At 39.8% G+C, this 20,793-nt stretch overlaps 1 protein-coding gene across 3 annotated transcripts in view; it reads left to right on the top strand.

Moving 5' to 3' along the window:
- The window catches only part of LOC108920599 (fibroblast growth factor 14-like), a 103,924-nt gene that overhangs the window by 67,580 nt on the left and 15,551 nt on the right, over window positions 1-20,793 (top strand). The window contains exons 1-3 of one of the 3 annotated variants that reach the window (XM_018729481.2): window positions 447-680; window positions 10,559-10,669; window positions 13,849-13,952. In XM_018729481.2, the coding sequence (XP_018584997.1) occupies window positions 488-680; window positions 10,559-10,669; window positions 13,849-13,952 (408 nt within the window). In that variant the 5' untranslated portion in view covers window positions 447-487. Of the gene's footprint in view, window positions 1-446; window positions 681-9,705; window positions 9,732-10,558; window positions 10,670-13,848; window positions 13,953-20,793 lie in introns of those variants that run through there. The other 2 variants (XM_018729483.2, XM_018729479.2) reach the window with 2 other exon arrangements.

Raw genomic sequence — 20,793 nt, 5'->3', positions numbered from 1 at the left:
GCATCCTGAGCTCTGAAGACCAGAAGGAAGAAGATAAAAAAAAAAAGAAAGTATCAAATACATGTCAGATATGCTGGGATGTAGCTTTAGGGGGTAGGGGTTGTTGATGTGATAGTGTGAGCAGGGCTGGTTTTACACACTGTGTGAATGGCAGTCTGACATCCAGCCTTTTGGAAGTTTACTAGGAATATTGTCTTGCACAGTGTGGTGTGCTTTGGAAACTGAGAGAGGAGGGGAGCAGTGGATGCCACACACGGTACAGCCAGCACGGATGTCTGAATGATGAGAGCGCAGCCCCTCATGTTTCATTTAAACTGTAGCCTTTGGACTTGCTCCTAGATCAAGGACCTTTCTGAAGAAGAGACAATGGGACGTTAAGCGGACAGCTCGGACGTTGTGTGTGTGTGTGTGTGTGTGCGTGTGTGTGTGTGCGCGCGCGTGCTGTCTGCTCGGAACAGTTGCGTGTGTATGTGTGTTTTTGTGAGACATGGCAGCAGCGATTGCCAGCGGTTTGATCCGCCAGAAAAGACAGGCTCGGGAGCAGAACATTAGCCGGACCTCCACCCACAGGAGGAGGAAAAGCCCCAGTAAGAACAAGGGGCTCTGCAACGGCAATCTGGTGGACATCTTCTCCAAAGTGAGAATCTTCGGGCTCAGGAAGAGGAGGCTACGGAGACAAGGTGTGGAAACAGCAGAACACTCTTATATGATTTATGAAGATGCCTAGCACCTAGGATAGAGGCATATGAATATATTCTGTCTGATTTTCTCTTAGGATTGGTATTGTCAGTCTCATTTTGCACAAACACAAATTCAAATATCAGTCCAATTCAAACTAGGTAACAGTTGACATATGTCATGTGCACAAAAATTTGAAAAATTTTGAACAAACATCATAGTCACCCTTATTAGCGTAGAAATACACAGGTTAGTAGTTAAAGGTATCTGCACTAATGTAGGGTGCCCTGCTACGTCTGTCATTAAAGTTAAATGACCTTGTCATTTCTGAGATGTTTGGAGAAGTATTGAAATTGACAGTGAAAATACCTGAATAGATTACAAAAATCAGCATCTGAATTGCCTGTTGGGATTACGTTATTTCTTTCTTTAAATATAGCAATGTTTTTTCATGGATTACGTGTCTTTCAATCACTCACTATACTTACAGTAGCCTATTTACCCTTTATCAGTTGCATACACACTATTTTCATACAAGCAGTCTTAACAACGGCAGTTTGTGTGTGTGCGTGTTACTGTTTTTTTGTTAGAGTTTATTCTAGGTGTTTTCTAATAATTATAGGAGGCAACTTTCTTATGCATAATTGAAATAATAATTATTTGTGCATTTCTGATATATGCATCAGACCACCAGCAGGTGCCTAACTTGTTGCAGGAAAGCATCCCCAGCCATTTCAAGTTTGGAAATTGCTTTTTATATTTGCAAAAATAGTTATATCTGTTTTTTTTTTAGATTAAATAGCTAACTTTTCATATGTTAATGTATTTCTTTAGTATTAGGGAACAAATTTACATTGTAAGTGAAATAATTGGAAATATGCCTACATTAATAGTTTTTAATTGAATTCAATCAAAATAACACACAATTTGTAGTATACAATTTGAACATAACGAAGTTACTGTGTTGCAGCTGCAAGTTATTATGGTGTCTGAATTGTCATTGAATGTTCTTGAGCAGAGGGTGTGGTACCAAGTTCTTACCATGCTGTCTGCCCGAGATGCATCTTGACTGAAACTGAATTCATACTGTCTGTGTGTATGTGTATGTGTGTGTGTGTGTGTGTGTGTGTGTGTGTGTGTGTGTGTGTGAGAGAGAGAGAGAATGATATGAGTATATTTGATTTCATATTACGGTGTCTTTGTAGCATTGACATACAAGTAAGCACGTTTGCCTTTCTTCGTAACTGTGATTGTTGTGGTCTTCATGTAGCGTTACATAAGAAATTGGTGCACCATATTCTAAATGTAGTAGGTTTCTACTTTAATTTGTCCTCAGAATATTTTCATATGCCTCCATTGAATATTATTGCCAGTGTCATAATCGCCATTTTCTTCTACATATATGAACTTTTTTTTTCTGTAATAGCTGGATGTAGACTTTATCCCTTGTTTATTTTACATATTTTTCCATGCAGTTAAAGTGATTAATTAATCATAGTTCTTATAGTCTGAAATGTAATGTTTTTTTACAAAAAGGAACAAAAGAAGAGCTACAAAAATATGGCAACAGAATTACTAGATTCTGACGTTGCATTTCTAATTCATTTTTTGTATGTGTGCACATGTTGAAATCAGCCAGTGTAAAGTATACATCAGATACTGTATTTTGCCAGTGGGCAGGATATAGACTGAAACCTTTTCTTTATTGTCTTGTGAGTAAATGGTCCCTGCACCGATAAAGGTAATAGGTATTCCATGTTAACATGGTGGTACCAGTAGTTTCCAGGATCCAAACCTGTGCACACACCTGATTGTGAATAAAAAAGTGATTAATTATGCCTGGAACGCCACGGCAATCTCACGTGTGTCACCCGGTTTCACAAAAAAGCTATATCTTTCACAGGGCCTTCCACGGGCACTTGGAATTAGATTTTGTAATGACAGTGCTGCAGGGGATGCAGCTGGCACATTGGCCTTCATCTTCTCTGACCTTGATTCACAAATACAATGAAAACATTTTGTGGAAGTATACGCAGATATGGATTGTTTGTCCTGGTTTATGGATGACACAGCTAATAACGCCACAAGGCAAACACTTTTAAGTGCAATGGCTGATTTTTTTCATGGCTGTTGAGAATTGCCTTATTCATTTTTTTTTTTTCTCATCCATATTACATTTAGAAATTCTTGAGTAAGACAATTAACTGGCAGTGTAAGTGCACATAAGAGTCTGTTCTCGGTGATACTCACAATTAGAGAAAAATGTGAGAAAAGGAAATGGGTCATATGGAACAGTTTATTCAGTGTGAGTCTCAGAAAACCATTTCACCTGAATAAACATGGAGGCAACATGGAGTGACTGTTAGACACACTTGTCACCCTTATTTTCAGGGTCTTCTGCTGCTGAGCATACAAATGAAAAGAGTCTGGATGAAAAAGCGACACTGGCCTCAAGAGAATATTGTATCTCAGAAGGCAAGGAGTCTTCGCCATAGCTACTGTCACTGAACAATGTCTTGTTTTTATTTAGAAAAGTAAAATCTTTCCATGCTGAAGGAGAGGCTGGTGAACTGCTACACTAGGCAACTGTTAGTGGCACTATTCTTACCTTTATTCTAATATTTCATTATTATTATTATTATTATTATTATTATTATTATTATTAGTGGTAATAGTAGTAGTATTGTGTAATGTATTATGTGAGCATTCAATTCCAGAATATGATTGTGACGGAAACATACACACATATCACTGAAGCATCAATGAATTGGGTGTAATTTATTAAGTTCTGCGTCGAGGAAGTACACAGAACTGCATGCAGAGCTAAAGAAGATCCTGCACTATTTTCTCCATTTTAAATTTTATTGTACACTATTGATGCATGATTTAAAACAACGCATGTAATGAACATGTTATTGAAATGACTTGGTCACGTTACATAACGTGCGATATATCGCCATCTGAATGTTCTGGCTCTGAGAGTTTTATCAAAGAACTGGAAACATGAGAGGTGTGTATTTAGCCTCAGGCTGGACAGAGTGAAACATGTTGTTTGATGGAATTGTTTTCAGCGCATCTGGTTTTTTATTGAAAAGTAGGTGAGATTTGCCTTTGATGTTTTTTCCCCCTCTCTGGTGATTAAATCAATCACAGCTTAAGTCAGTGAGAACAGCACTGTCTCCAATTCCATCTATTTTCCTTTTTAATAACCTTTTGGTAAAGATTCCAAGAGGATTTAATCCCATCCCCAATCTCCATGAGGTTCAAGGCAGTGTTCGGGCCACATGACCAGGACCCTGACTGTGTTTTCCTGTTTGATATTCAGCCATTCCCTTGAATGGAATTAGCTGTCTCTGAAGGACAAATGACAGCTCTCCCAGAGACCTGGGTTTCTGAGAAAATCCAAAAAAAACCTCTAATGTTGCTTAGTGTGAAGAACAGCTCTGAATTCAATAGTTTAAGTCTGTGTCTCCAAAATTGCTCAGCACATCCATGATTTATTGGAACCAAGGAGTCATGGGAGATTGGTGTACCGCTTGCTTTATAGTGCCAAGCTTAAGGTGCTAGTTCTATCAATACTCAAATATGCAAGATGTGTCTTCCAAAGCTTTCCCAACCCAGGCTTTCACAAGCTGATTCAGTTACCTGGAAAATGTATGTTTACCTTAATCTGTGTCCTCTGAGAGACAGTTGTGTGTATAACAGAATAATCTCACAAGACTATTATGGAAAGAGTTTAAAAAAACCTGGTAAGACAATTCACAGAGGTTAGTAAACTGTTGCATACAGTGTTGCATCCAGTCTATTGTTTGAACAGGGTAAAGTAGTTCGCATTGTTATTGATTCTTGACTGCTTTTCCAAAATCTATTTTATTTAAATCTTACTTCTTAAATGTGCTTTCTCACTGGCTGTCCATCGCGGTACCGCCAGCCCTGATTCTGGCAAATTAGCAGTAACAGCCATTCTCAGATTTTCACCCAACATGTTTTTTTTTTTTTTTTTTTTTTTTTTAATTTCTGTGTACTCATGTTGTGGAATTCTATGTCACATTTACTTGATTTACTTTCTTGCTCGTGGTTTGACTAGATGGAGGTGTATTTTTAGGAGTAGAAACTGTGCCAGTGCTTTGCTCATTTTCTCCATCTTTTTGAGATATATATTGATTTGAATATTGCCCAGCTCTGTGGAGTACTGGCTAGAATGCAAAGTAGAACTGTGCCAAGTGCTGCATGATACTTTGAATTCTTGATGACCTTGGTAAAAACCACAAGGAATCTGTTGACCAGTGAGTTTGTGAAAGTGTTTGTCTATCTGAGATATAGTAACGACCCTAACAGGCTCACTGTTGGGTCTTGACCTTACTGCTTGCTGCTTTAGCTGTGAGCGGTTGGGGTTTGATTCTTGCCACAGGCTGACCCCAGCAGGGTTGCTGTGTTGGTGTCAGAATGTGGCACAAAGCTACACTTAGCAACGCTACAGGTGGGCAGTAAGTTCAATGGGAAACTGCAAAGTATGCATCCTTCTCTGTGGGAGTTGACGTAGAGGCACGTGGTGGCTCTGCTTGGGGGGTGGAGTGGCCAATTCAGTGATTCTTTGGGTGTTCAATTCTCACTATAGGCTGCCCCTAGTTGAGCCACTATATCCTTATTGTGCATCCCAGGCCGTCTCCTTAAAAAAATCATATTTTATTACAGATCAGCGTCAACTAAATCTCCAAATTAATGCCCTTCAACTAAAAATAATACCTTATTGCAGAAGTGCTAGCAAAACAAGAGCGAATTTCTGAAGAAGCAAGCTTATTTTAGCCGAACATACCAGATTTTTTAACTGAACAGAATTCAGCTACACGTGTAAGGGATTTCCACCGAGCACATTATGGGCATTAAAAAGATGGGGGGAAAGATCATAATTAAATAAATCAACACAGACAATTAAATTAGCCACAGCCTCTTTGAATGACTGGACTCTTCGTGCCATATTTTAGTGGTAACAGAAAGGAGATGGAGCAGCTCTCTGAGGGCTGGAAAATCCCCTCTTGTATTCCAGAAACATCCAAAGTGGGTCAGACAAAAGTTAGCGTGATGTGTGCAGCTGCTGTGCGCAGCAGAGCGTGCCCCCTCTGTCTGATGGTTACCTTGATGCTTTGCAAAGGTTTCCCTGTGACGCACATCCCGGCTGCTGCTTCAGACAGGCTGGAGAAAACTGCATTAATTCTTAAAGGACGGACCTTTCCTGTTGGCCTTAGAGGTGAGGGTGGGTGACATGCAAGTGTCATACTGACACACTGCAGTAACTAATACATTAAAACTGAATTTTATTCTCTTTCTGATGAGGCCTTGATATGAGGAAATAACGTAGCCCTACTGACTTTTTACTTTTTTAGCACAGTTATGAATGCCATTTAAAGGCATGTCACTGCAAGTATTCGTCCTATAAATATTTTCTAGATTTAGACTGGATTTTCAGAATGCTAACATATTCAAATGACTCATGATTGATATTTTTGGCATTATATTTCCCTGTACAGATCGCCATTAACATTTTAGTTTATTCTTAATAATTTGTTCCATAGCTGACACCTTATTCAAAAATGAGTTGTGATTATTTACCCATTTATACAACAAGGTATTCTTACTCAAGTGATTTAGGGCAGTTACCTTGCCCAAGGGCACTGCAACAGTTTTGGGGTGAGATTCAAACCAGCAAACTTCAGGTTACAAATCAATAGATTTGATAACTGTTTTGGTACTGTACGGTGCTGTTATCTGTTACAAATCTAGATGTGACACGTACTGCGGACAGGCAAAATGATAGCAACTGCAGGCTAGGATGCGGTGCTCGTCATTGTGAAGGTGTACAAGTTTAAATAACTCCAGCAGACAGTGATGTGAGCTGAAAAGCAAAGCAGTCAAGATCGTTTAATCTCAGTTTGAACCAAGAGAGGTGGCTCTGAGCTTGATTGGTATCATGGATGTTATACAACTCCAAGACAAAGCGCCTTTAGAATATCACTACCAGTCATCTCTTTGCAAGTTAGTTCTCGTGTTTTTTAGCTTCCCTCTGACAAATGTTGGTTAGTTTTAATAATAAATGCGAAATGTGACGTTTACTTCTGATATACTGTAGCTATGTGCTCAGTATCTTTCGATGTAGCCTTGGTCAGACAATGCAGAAACAAGGTGCTGCTACTTTAGGTCTTACAAATAACCTTACAAAGGCATTTTGGAAAGAGGAATCTGCCAGGTGCAACTGTGTAATGGCAGTTGAACCAATGTCGTCAAGTTCTTGCACAGCCACAGCACTGACTGCCTTCAAGTTGTGCTAGAGGTTTATAAAACACCTTCCATTACCATTGAGTTCAGAGGTTCTTACCACTGGGCTACTTTTCTTTGATGTGCAGTTTCATCACACTGTATACTTGAGGAATAGGTGCTCTTCTGGGCTTTCAGAGGATGCATTTAAGTGGGTCATAAGGTGACATGGCATGCAGTACAAATATTCAGCAATATGCTGGTTAGACTGTCATTTTCAGCCAATTCAAAGGTAATCCCACTGTTATCTGTGAAGGGGAAAATGGAATGGATAAAAGAACGCCTGTTTCTAAGTTATGCTGTTGACCTAGCTGGTTGGACTGATCAGGTTGTCTTTGGGCTTTCAGGCATTCTTCCTGACATATCACAGACTGAGGTAAATACTGTCTGAATAGCTGTCTGCTAATTGCAGTACAGTTATTAGGGAACTGTACATATTGTAAATGGAAACACTGCGTGGGAGTGTGAGGCTGCATGGAAAGTCATGATACTAATCTCAAAGACTCACATTTGCCCTACTTGAGCTTGAGGGCAACTCTGTATTCTCATCTTCTGCACATATCTGTTTAGAAAAGCGAAGATCCTTCTCAATGGGGACTTTGAAAGTGCCTATTACCCTTCCATTATATTTTTCTTTCATGGCTGCATACATTCTTTGTCATTTTGAATTAGGTGCCATCTACTTTCAAATTGATATTGAGCTGAACATGTGCCAGCGGTACAGCCTCTGCATCTGCAGCTCAAAGGACATTGAATGGAATGGGCACTGCAATGAAAGGCATCATCAACAACAACAAAAACAACAACATCGAGAACAATCTGACCTAGAGAGGGTGACTCATGGCTAAGAGCAATGGCTAACATTTGAAGTGTGGTTATTAAAGCAGGTCCTGCCTCTGTCTGCTTGAACATAGTGTTGTTGTCGACCATCTTTTCGTTCTCTTTCAGCAAACACAAACAAACACTCAGCACATGACCACTCTGTCCTTACCTGTATGTACAGAAAATTGCTGTCATTCCTGAAAAGTGATATGTGAAATGATATATACTAGTGCTTTACCAGTATATTTTCCACTCACATTGAGATATTATACATTTAATAACATAGACTTCCAGAAAATGTCTATACATCTAGCATTGCTTGAAATATAATGGCCTTTGGTTAAAAATTACACATGCAGTAATCTCTGACAATTTATGATATGCCATTACATAATGTACAGTCTTTGCTATGGGGTAAACCAGCACATGTACAGGGTGGATTTGGATTACAGGCTGAATTTGACTAGAATTAAACCTAACATGTATTTCAGGTTAAAAAATATTGTTAGGCTGACTTCTTTATTATCATCTGTACAGAGCCCAAATATTCCAGCTACGCTGAATCCTAAAATCAAGCTTCCATCGGCACTATTGTTAATGTGTCAGCTCTTTTTGGACAGAATCACAAAGCTGGAAAAATCTCATCTTGTTTTTTTGAATCACTGTGCAGTTGTTAAATGGGTCAGTATTTATGGAACTTTTTGCATATATTTTTTTAAATCTATACAATTAAGCTGATTGGATTTCCAAAGTGACAGATGTTTCTGACAGTATTTTCTTATTTTTTTCTGTAACGGCATAAGGATACATTATTATTCGTAGACAATGTAATTTTGTCATTTGAGCACAGGGATTTTTTTTTTAAATATGTGGAAGTGGGTGGGCGTTTGCAGTAGGAGGGTGGTTGGTCTGCTCATAGGAAAGACAAAAAGACTTGCCTGTCATCTTTGGAGCCTTGTAGGAGTCTCAGTTTTCTTGTGCGTGGGATGGCTGTCTTAAGCTTGAACATCTTTAAAACCATACAAAGCTTTTATTAGAATGACCTCAGCTGAAACCAGTATCATGAAGCCGTGGTCAGCTTGCCGCCAGGATATAGACTGGACCCTGAAATGCAGAGTCATTCTGTTATGATTTGCATCTATCTCTTGCTGAATACTTTGTAAGTTTGTCAGGATTGTTCTTTCTTTAAATGGCCGTACAGGTGTATGCTGTGGCTGGCACTCATCTTGATGCTCATTTTGTAGAACAACGTGGAAGAGCTATGAGGTTAAAGACAAGTGAAGAATTGACAGCGATCACAACAGCAGAGGGAAATTTTCCATGTGGGTTGAATGCCTTTGATGACCGAGTGATAGTAGAGTACAGACTAGTATATTCCAAATCCTATCAATGCTGTGACTGTGGATGTGGAAACACAAAGTGACATTCCTCATAATCAAGAATCATTAAATGTTAATGACATGCAGATGAGTAATCTTTGTTATCTACAACTGATATAGACAGTGGTGAATATGGGGCACAGGGGGTGCATCACCTGTATTTTCAAAAAGATGTTATAAAGGTGTGACCTTTGCTTTTTTAAGACAGATGAGCTTTCTATGACATGTTTCCTTGCCACTTTGAATATCACTTGTTCTCCTGGACAGTGTTACATAGACAGCTGCAACATGTGTATCAGTCAGCGGTGATCAGTCAGTCCCGTAAACAAGGTGCTTCTCAGTGATTTGTATATGGTGTAAACAGCATTCTCAGTGGGTTGAGTGATGTTTCTGAAAAAATGAGACCTGGATTTTTCATGTTCATCCATGAAATGCTCAATAGAGAGCAGAGAGTCTCAAGAAGAAACACTTTCTCAATTTTTCAACTGATAGATCCAGCTTCTCAAGAAAGAAAACAGTCAGCAGTGACCTCAGTGACCAGTGAGTGTGTTCAGGCCACTGCTGTTGAGTTGTGTGTTTCACTGCCTATCATGAAGACTACTAGCACCAGTATATGACATCAGTATAATCTGATCCAATGCATCTCTCAGTAGACTGTTTTCTAACATGTGCTTATGTTTTGTTTCAACAAAACTTGGCCATGCTAACAGGGAACCTTGTACTAATGTAATAAAAGTACATTAAAAGTGAATTTGCATTTGGTTGTGGTTGTCATAAAAATGTCTTCTGTGGCACAGACAGACTCAATTCCGCAATCCATGGGCTCCACAGGAGTTTTAATGAGTCATGCTCAATGGCTAGACCTGCCTACAAAAGTACTCATGCTTTCATCGTTGCAGTACACAGCTCTATCCAATAATTTCCAGTAATTCATTTTACTTGGATTTAAGTAGGACACCACATGTTGTTTTAATCAGTGCTGCACATTTGTGTTCGTTCATAGTGGGATTATACATAAGGAGTGAAAAAAGAATTAAAATGATTCAGCTACAGCATATTCTTGGATCACACTGTGTTGAACTCATATTAATGCAGCCAAAACTGCTGTTGACCATATGATTCTTTCTCCTTATATTGCATAAAAATGCAACTTAGTTGCTCAGTTTAACGTGGTATTTTTCACAGTATTGTGCTCTGATAGTGTCTGTAACAAGCTAATGTGCTAATAAATGATTTTCCTGCGATAAACCAAAGTTATGCTGACCTTTAACCATAATGGAGCTGGACTGATGTTTGTCTTTCTCATACAGCATCTGATTACGCTCTTCCCCTTCCTCTGTCTTTCCCTTCATTTCCATCTCTCTCAGATCCCCAGCTCAAGGGAATAGTGACCAGGTTGTACTGCAGGCAGGGATACTACTTGCAAATGAATCCAGATGGATCTCTGGATGGGACCAAGGATGACAGCACTAATTCTTGTGAGTTCATTTTTTTCACTCATGTTGCAGTAAAACAATGCGGAAGTTGCTTATGAAAAACAATTTTGATCAAGGGTTTAAGTAGTCTCCAGGTGAGCTTGTTTTCATTATGAGAGGGTCACTGCACCATATGTTCCTTTCAGTCCACCAACTATATTTACAGTTAAGCACCATTGTTAAGAGGCTGCACATCTGACAACAGCTTTTATCCAGGACTGTAATACAATTCAGAAACGTATTTTTTGCACACAGGACTGCATTCCATTTTGTATTCTGTGCTTCTGAAGTAATTTTCTGACAAAGGGAATTGGGACTTGTATTTTCCCAAGGCTTTCGGCATTAAATGAGGCCAAAAGTCCCTATCCTAATGTAGTAAACACATGTAGTCTGTGCAATTACAAATTATTTAATGTGCAATCTGAAAAAAGGTGTTTTGACAGCATGTTCTTCTAGACAAGTGGCAAGACAGATCCTATTTAAACAATACTATGTCTGAGGCATAGCTACACATGGAAATCTCTCTCTCGCTCTCTCTCTCTCTCTCTCTCTCTCTCTCTCTCTCTCTCTCTCTACATATATACACGCACACACACACACGCGCGGGCACACACTGTCTGAAACCGCTTGTCCCAAGCGGGGTAGTGGCAAGCTGGAGCCTAACCTGGTAACACAGGGCGTAAGGCTGGAGAGGGAGGGGTCACACCCAGGACGGGACGCCAGTCCAGGGCAAGGCACCCCAAGTGGGACTCGAACCCCAGACCCACCAGAGACCAGGCACAGACCAAGCCCACTGCACCCCTATATATAATATACATAAAAAATATATACAGTACTATGCAAAAGTCTCAGGCACTTAGATGTTTCACAAAAACATTTCTTTTAGATGGTTATTTAATGTCTTCTGCATTAGTGTCAATGGGAAAGAACATATTTTAGATTTCCAAGCATTCCTTTTGCAAAAAGTTACAGTATTACTATAAGGGTTTTGTATGTCATTAAAGAAAGAAAGTACGCACATTGTCTGAATCCGCTTATCCCAAGCGGGGTAGCAGCATACTGAGCCTAACCCAGCAACATAGGGCACAAGGCTAGAGGGGGAGGGGGCACATTCAGAATGGGACACCAGTCCATTGCAAGGCACCCCAAGCAGGACTCGAACCCCAGAACCCACCAGAGAGTGGGACCCGACCAAACCCGCCGCACCAAACGGTTGTTGACGATGGATGGTTACTAAGCTTTGTAGGAAGTTTATTAATTAAGGGAATTATTTTTGGAAGGATTCTCACTTTACAGCTTTTTTCCTCAAGTGCCTAAAACTTTTGCACAGTACTGTATGTATAAAATACACATAATGTATCCCATATTATTTTTTAATTTAGCTAATGCTTTTCTGCAAAGCAGCTTCTGGTGTTAAGGCACTGTGTACAATTATTCACCCATTTGTACAGCTTGGTAATTTTATGTCTTTTTTAATGAGAGAAATTTAGGGTGAGTGCTTATCTTAAGGGTTCCACTGCAGGACGTGGGATTCAAACCTCCAGGTCTTTCAAAACTCACCTCTTCCGAACTCACTTCACCCGTGATCTGTTAAATCCATGTATTGTGTAAATGTTCATGAACTATAACTTTGAGATCATACCTGTTAAACAACAGATAAACCTTCATGAAGCTACTTCTGTAATGTAACGCATATGTTTATACATTAAAAAAAAATATTATTAGGAAGGTGATTAGGAATCGTTGATATTTGGATAAACCTTTATGCAGCTACTCGTGTGAAGTACGTTGGTTCATATGGTGGAAAGTACCAAACTAATGGTACTTTAGAATCACGCATCTGCATGTAAGTCTGTCTTTCTCCTAATGTAATGAACAAATAGTATTTTCTATGAGATGTACGTCACTTTGGAGAAAAGTGTCTGCTAAATGAATACATGTAAATGTAAGTCTAAGCTACCGGCTGCCCACACATTTGTATACACGCATACATGAAGGTATTCTACCTTTGTGTGTCTATATACAGTTCATATTGCAACTAGTTATGAAATATATATCATTAGCCATAAGATGTATAATATGTACTGTATACACAGTGGAAAAAAATACCTTCACACATATATGTATACTGTATGTACTGGGTATATGTACAAATTCACCTCATGCTGTGCACACAAATAAAGCATTTTTATAAAGGTACATACAGTGGGAAAAATACCTCCATAAAAATATCTTATTTCTTGTGCTATGTGAAGTGAATTCATGGAGCAAATGTAGGTTTATGTATTTATGTTTAAAAAGAAATAAGAAAGAGAACATTTATTTCTTTAATTTCTCTAAATACGCCACATTTTTTCCTTCCACCCACCGCTTCCGGGATTGTGCAGTAGCTCTGAGAGACGGGCTGCGTGGTTCGCCCCTGTGCGACAGGGACAGGGTAGAAGGAGATGAAGCCTTTGAGAGTGCATAAGGGGCCACTGAGTGGGTGGGAGCGCCTGCCGTTAGACGGAGTCAGGCCGTTCTGTGGGCGAGCTTGTTAGTTTGCTTTCAATTTGTCCCCCGGATGGAAGCCTGTCGCCCAACACTGTCTTGACTCGTGCGGCGACGCAGCGGATCTGCAGCCTCCCATTCATGGACCTGCCTGTGGGTTCTAATGGACGGAGCTATCGCCATTTGAACATGCATCACACATCACTTCCAAATACAACATATGTGCACTCATAAAATCGTACACATACTTCAGAAGCATCCTTTAAGCTATCCACACATTCAGGTACATCCTCAAATTTTCACTTTACAATGGCTTGCAGTAAATCTAGTGTCTAGATTGGACAACCCTAACCCTAACCTGGACATCAATGGAGTTTTTCGTCTAGGTGGGGTGAGTTTTTCACTTTGACTGGTTTCCCTACGCAATACAGATATACTTCAAGTGGCTGGGTATGACAACAGTTTGTTGGAGTCAACCACTGGTTTTGCTTAAGAAAATTAAAGATTCTTGTACTGCTGGCCAGCAAGAGGTTTGATCCCACAGCCTGCACAGGTGGACACAGTTACCTATTGGTAACAGTTTGTGTTTTACAGCAGTTTTACTCAAATAAGGGTGATTGTATTAAGTTATGATTAAGCATGCCTGACATTTTGATTGTCCTTAGTATGTGGCTTTCTGTGTTTGTCTGCAGCTTTGTTCAACCTCATCCCTGTGGGCCTTCGAGTTGTTGCCATTCAGTCCGTGAAGACAGGGTTATACATCGCCATGAATGGAGAGGGTCATCTGTATACTTCGGTAAGCTTCAAGCTTCTAGCTACGGCGTCTAGCTACTGCTTGGATTAGTGCCCCTCAAAATGTTCACTGTTACTAAAGGGTTTTTCAATCCATTTCTTTCATATTTACATTTTACTCGGACTTGTAGTGTGTGAAAGACATTTTAAAATAACACTGGTGCTCTCCCTTGTTTAACTTGAAAGAGAAGCCTCAGAAAATGAGAGATATTCATTATATTTAGAATTACCATGACCGAAGAGCTATGCATGATGTACACAAATTCTAATATTAAAAGCATCAACTACACAATTTTTTATAAACAGAACTGGACCTGGTCACAACAATAAGAGACAGGATAAATAATCTGAGAAAATGTAAGTACATACACAAACATAATTCAACTAAAAGGCAAAACGTTACAGCAGCTAAATACCTTTACAGAATCCTTTCAACTTATCTACAAATTGAACATTAACTTTTCTTTTGACTATTGAGTCAATAACATGTTTGTCAGGCTTAGCTTGTGGTGTGGATGGGGGAGATAGATGAAGCTGTATATTAAATATCTTTTGAAAAGATTTGAATCTTAAGGTCAGTTTGCTGTGTATGTAAAATGCAGTCACATAACCCGGTGCATGGTTCAAACCAAGCAGCATGCTGTGTGCATGTGGACGGAGAGCTGGCTCTTCCTGCTCTTAGCTGTCACTGAGTTTTTCAATGTGCTGTGAGAAGTACAGCTGCCAAGGACTTGCGAGGGACTCTGGTCGGCCTCTGTTGTGACTCACTCCGTTTTCCGTGGATAAATAGCCCATTTCTACAGGCAGACAGCCGTCGTGGAGATAACAGCCAGCCTTGGGAATAAATAAGCCAAATCAAGCCGGCTCCCTCAGTTATCAATTGTTGTGATCCTAGCCTCAATGTGGAACAGAGCAGGGCTGAAGAAGGAGCAGCATGCTGCCTTTCTGAAGGCAGAAATAGGGGGACCCTGTTAAAGGCCACCTCCCTGGGCAGCTTTCTGGAGCGGAGCGGGCTCCTCCACTGGGGCACCGTGAGGGCCAATGGCGCTGGAGAGTTTTTGGCAGGCGGCGGTTGGCCCGGAGCGGGCCGGGCGGCTTCTCTGCACTGAGACGGCCGACACGCTCAGCGTCACTAATGCATTCGAGAATCTCAGCACTCCGACAGCTACATATTTCGCACAGTGTCGCCTCTGTTTTGTTCCCCTCTTACTCACTGAGGAAATGGCAGCTAAATTCCATCTATTAGTGGCTGAGGGACAATCTCTAGATTTGGTACGTCATTTTTGATCCTTCCGCTGTAAATGTAGTTCGAGTAACATACCAAACCATTAGGTGCCTTTTGATAAATGCTGTTTTTGTTTTACCGTATGTTAATCAACACATTCTACAGTAACTCCAGGAATATTATTACAGTATTAACTTGTGTTTAACTCCCCTTTGTCTATGGTAACTTGCCATGCCAGACACACGATACTAAACTGCTTACAATTACCTCCCCATCCACACAGCAAGAAATCTAACATTCTCACTCAGGCACTTTATAGTCACCGGATCACCTAAAACACATGTCTTTAGACTGATCCGATGTGTGTATATATATTCATTGCCACGCCCACGCCACCAAGCCAACGCGGAACACCTGGGGCACGGCACAGACTGATGCATAAAAGGCAACGTCAGACCAGGAGCTGACGCAGAACCTTGTTAGGCCTTGTAGCTTGCAACCTCCTTGCCGATACTCTACTCCTCCCTGATCTCTGAGTCCCCTGTCCCGTAACCCTAGTACTTAGTCCTCGTACCTCCTTATGATCATCGACCTCTTGCCTGTCCTTTGACAAAGTCTCTCGGATTTCCCTGAATAAAGCACGAATTCCTCACCGCACTTCCGGAACCAGCCATAACATTCATAGTATATATACAACCTACAGGAACGCCTGTAGATATTTCGATAACAGTATTCCTTAAGGGCATTTGCTGAATGGTTCTCTCTGAGAAATGAGCTATTTTTCCACGGATTTTTCACAAGAGTAACTGCCAAATTAAAAAAAATCCTTTTTGTAATATTCAAAAAAACATCCCATGTTTGTTGCAAGTCCTACATAAGCTTTTACTCATGTTTTCTTTGAAGTCATCATTTTTTAAACATTTTAACACAAGGGAGTGGAGTTACTCACCTGGCAATGAGGAAGTCTAGAGGAGGATTAAGTGTTTTTTATTCTTTTTTTTTTCTGGAATTCTTAAATTGCATCTCCATCTGTACTTTAGGACACCAAAGTTTTTTTTTCTCCTCCCCTTCTTTCTGGCCAATACCATTTCATTAAATCTCCTGCTGCAATAAAAAGGCTTGGCATTTCATGCCCTGCTGGTTCCCTTGAAAGGTTTCCACTTCAGTTCACCTGATTGGCAGGCAGCACGGCCTGCTTTATCTCATGGCCGCCATTGTTGGCGTGGCTTTTCACAATTGTCAAATTTACTTACCCAAGCAATGGAATGACCCGGGAAGAAAAAGATTAAAGTGATTTTGAGAAGACCAATCCCGTCGCTCATGCTGGGCCATGCCTTGTGTTCGCAGAAAGACTAAAAATGAGAATGCATATCAAAGGAATCTGCCTCATTAGGTTTTGCTTCAGGTTGTAAATGAAAGGTTTTGATGTTATTAAAGTGTGAATTTTAATTGAATTGCATTAAAGAAAGAACTTTGGTAAAAATTTGTAATTTGAAATGTGGGGATAAATATATTAAAATATCCACCACTTTCACAGTGTGACTCATTAACTTTCATGGATTTACCTTGAGTGCATTGTTCTATTGATGATGTATCTGCCATTATTCAATAGTTTCTACAATAAGTCAATGGTATCAACTCGACAAATGAACTTTTTTTCCACAGAGAGGTGTAAAAGGTACTAATTTAGTGGTAAATTTACTTAGACCTACATTCACAGGCTCTGCGTCCATGGGAAATTAAAAAAAATTATAGTGAATGGGGGGGTGCATTTTAATGACCTTCTTGACACAAAGCCAGGAAGTGTCAGTTTGGATTTGAGTACATTGTTGTAAATTTTATTTGTCATTTTTTAAATTTGTAAATTTGTCTGAAAACACGCTGTAAGAAAATACACATATTGGTTGTAGTGTTAAAAAACAAACTTGATGATTTAATAAAAACATCTGAAATGGATGGTGAATATCACTGTAAGTGTTAAAATTCAGCCATGAACTGAACTTGCACTGGGTGTAAGAAGGTCAACACTGTAGGTCAATTAACTACAGACACCCCTCGACTTACGCAAATAGACTGTTCTTCAACCCCTTACTTGAGTCAAGAGTTATGTATGTCAGATTTCCCCTCCTTCCCCACCATTCAGCATAATAACAGTAATAATTTTTCCATCTCAGTTATTGCACCTTGACGTTTCTTCGTTATTATTGCTGTTTTCATGCCAACTGTTGCTTTCATGTGCTACTTTATACGTGCAGCATCCTTCAATATCGTATTTATAGCCGATACGGCTAAACCAGGTTCCCGTGCTACAGACGATAATCTTTGTCCACCTTCATACTTCCTTATTATTTTCAATTTCAACTCCAAATCAATTGCTGTATGCTTGCGAGACGGTTCTTGTTTTCTTTACATTTACATGTATTCATGTAGCAGATGCATTTCTCCAAAGCAACATATTTTATATATATATATATATATAAACATTTACATTAAATTACAGGAGTAGTTGCGTGAAGGTTTATCTGTTGTTTAGCATGCACAACCTCAAAGTTATGGTGAATGAACATTTACATGTTACATGAACTTAGAAGATCATCGTCAAAGTGAGTCCAGGAGAGGTGACTTTTAAGATTCTTTTTAAATGTGGACAGAGATTCAGCAGTAAGTGAATCCTTCAAGTGCAAGTTTATGATCAGGCATTGTGAATAATGAAAAGGGTAAAAAATATGCGAAAAAAGCACTATACTAACGCGAGGTGATGTGTTCATGGCTCAAAACACGTGAGAACTGGGAGGATCCAGCTTCCTGCTTTGTCTGGCTGTGCTGATTTGCAATTAACACACAATATTTCAGATGTTTTGTGTAAAATAAAAGCGCTATACATAAATAATGTGTATGCTACGAATTTTTCACGTAAATCCGGATTTGCGTAAGTCAAATTTACGTATGTAGAGGGGTTTCCGTATTAAATTGGCAATTATAAAATCAGACAGGACTGTAATAGAACATTTTAGAGGATGTACGGTATTTTTGAGATTATTTAATTATGTTTATCATAATTTGGGATGGATAGTAATTCTTAACTTTGTTTATACGTACTGTGCAGAACTCTTTAAGTGCAGCGCTGAAACACATTACTTTCTGGCAATTTATAAGTCTGGTGTACAGAGCAAAAAATGTTAGAGGCTCTGAATTAGAACTAGTCTTAGGAACTTTCTTTTCATTGACTGGCGTAGTGTGCAGCCCACCTTCTGCTGTCCTCTGAAATGAGTGCCTATAGCTGTTAACAGCAAATCTCACAAAAAGCAGTGAGTGTGAAAGCATGTAGGCGTCTTAATACAATACATCAGTGAGTCGGGCTTTTGTTGCAGTCACATAATTGAACACTGTCAGTTGTTTCAGACTGTATGCATATGTTTAAAGCGTGGAAGTCAGACCGCAGGACAAATCGGTAGCACTTGCATTTCTCAGTTCTTCCATTCAGCAGTATGCGATGATGTTTACTCAAACAGATGCTCTCCTGTTTGTCTGTGCCATGGAGACTTTCTTTGAAGGGCTGGCCGTTTTTTGCTCAGCAGGATAATCAGTGTGCACGTTATTTTACAAAGCTGTCTGATCAGAAAAGGATGATAAAACTATTTAATATTCAGCCATTATGGCTGACAGCCTTGAGACCTTTTAACTACTGTCAATGCCGTCCTCATTTGACTTTGGCAACAAGTGTCTGTAAATCCAATCACGGCTGGCTGCTATCTTGTGTCTCCCAAGGACAGATGTCCATTGTGTCTGAGGAGCAGCAGCCATCGGGGAGGGAGGCGAGGGCTGCATGTGCTGCTCTCCCGACTCTCAGCCATTCCCTTTGTGTTTATCTGCCCAGAGAAAAATGTCCTGGGAACTTTCCTTAAATCTGCTAAAGAAATTTTTCCTCACCTATTTAAGAGAAACCTCCACATGAGTTGACAATGTGGTTGAATAATCAGCGGTAAATATACGTATGTTAATTTCAGCACTAGAATGAAATGCCTCCTTTTTCAGCCAGAAGCTCCGCTCAACTCTGCTGTCCCCAGAGGGTCTGGATCACCCGTTCCTTTTAAAATTAAAATTGTGCAAAGATGAAATGAAATTCATATTTAAGTGGTGATTTTCATCACCCCTACGTCTAGCACATCAAACATGTTAATTTTTTTAAAAAAAAACACCGTCATTATATTCAGCAGATGGCCAAGTGTGAAATCCTTTCAGTTGTAGAAAAATATCTAAACACATTTACATTTATTGGTCTAGCAGACACTGGACTCAAGCACTTCATAGTGTCTGCATGCAGACGCAATGAACTCACTAAACAGGAAGTGAAGCCACTGACACTCATTCAATAAGTAAACAGGACAGTCTCTACATAACACAAAAAGTGAATCATGTTCAAGTATGGCATCTTTGGTTCATTTTTCAAAAAATTGCAGTATACAAAAGAAATATACACCCTAAGTGAATAAACATGGCAGCCAGCCAGGTTATCAACAGTTCAGAATTGATTGACTGATTGTCATTGACTTTTTAAATCAAAATGAGCAGAAGTCGAAGCAACAGTTACTAATAGTGCTTTGGTTAAGGAGAGGAGCGAAAAAGTGGGAAGTTATTGGTTTAAATTTCAAAAGGTTTTTGCACTAAAACTGTTGAACAATTAATTTAACCGAACTTTCTTCAATAAAATACACACACACATTTTCAGAACCGCTCGTCCCATACGGGGTCACGGGGAACCGGAGCCTACCCGGCAACACAGGGCGTAAGGCCGGAGGGGGAAGGGGACACACCCAGGACGGGACGCCAGTCCGCCGCAAGGCACCCCAAGCGGGACTCGAACCCCAGACCCACCGGAGAGCAGGACTGTGGTCCAACCCACTGCGCCACCGCACCCTCTATTTCAATAAAATATATAGATATATTCATACACATCTATGAAAAATCTAAGCAAGAAAAAAGTAATAAAATATGACGGCCGAATTGTTTTTGTACTTTCTCTTGTGACGGGATTTTCTTTCAGGTACAGCGTTTCATTAGTGGGTTCAGCATTAACAGACGCAGGCCAGGTGACTAAGCATGTCTGTTTGTACTTGTAGTGTCCCACTCCCTTTTGCAACGCAGACACTGTGTCAGGGAGGTCTAGAGTGTGGAAGTGGACGGGAAGCCAGTTTCACGCATTAATGAATAACCAGGTCGAAGCTACTGACCACTGCTGGGTTGATACACCTAACCACAGGCCCAGAGAGGTAAAAATAGATGATTTTCCTGGACTAAATCATCACATTTTAATTAATGCTGGCAGTTTTCAGAGATCTTTTTTTAAGCTGTGGTCTACATTTTTAATAGCATTTTAACATAATACAGTATATTTCTCATTAAATAGTATTTTTTATCTTAGTGTGTATGTTACGGGAGTATATAGGAGCGTTCATCTACCTAGCATGATGCGCTGTAAACTGAGAGAAACACAGTTATGTTTCGGAACACTAATATACAGTATATACCACGACAGAGTGTATCCTGTTTACTAAAATGAAGTTTTGTACAGATAGCCAGAGCCTGAAGGAAGAGGGAGAAAATACATTATAAAATGTAA

This window comes from Scleropages formosus, chromosome 14 (assembly GCF_900964775.1).
Source record: "Scleropages formosus chromosome 14, fSclFor1.1, whole genome shotgun sequence".
NCBI lineage: Eukaryota > Metazoa > Chordata > Actinopteri > Osteoglossiformes > Osteoglossidae > Scleropages > Scleropages formosus.
Note: the sequence above shows the minus strand (reverse complement) of the source record. Positions and strands in the feature narration are given on the sequence as shown.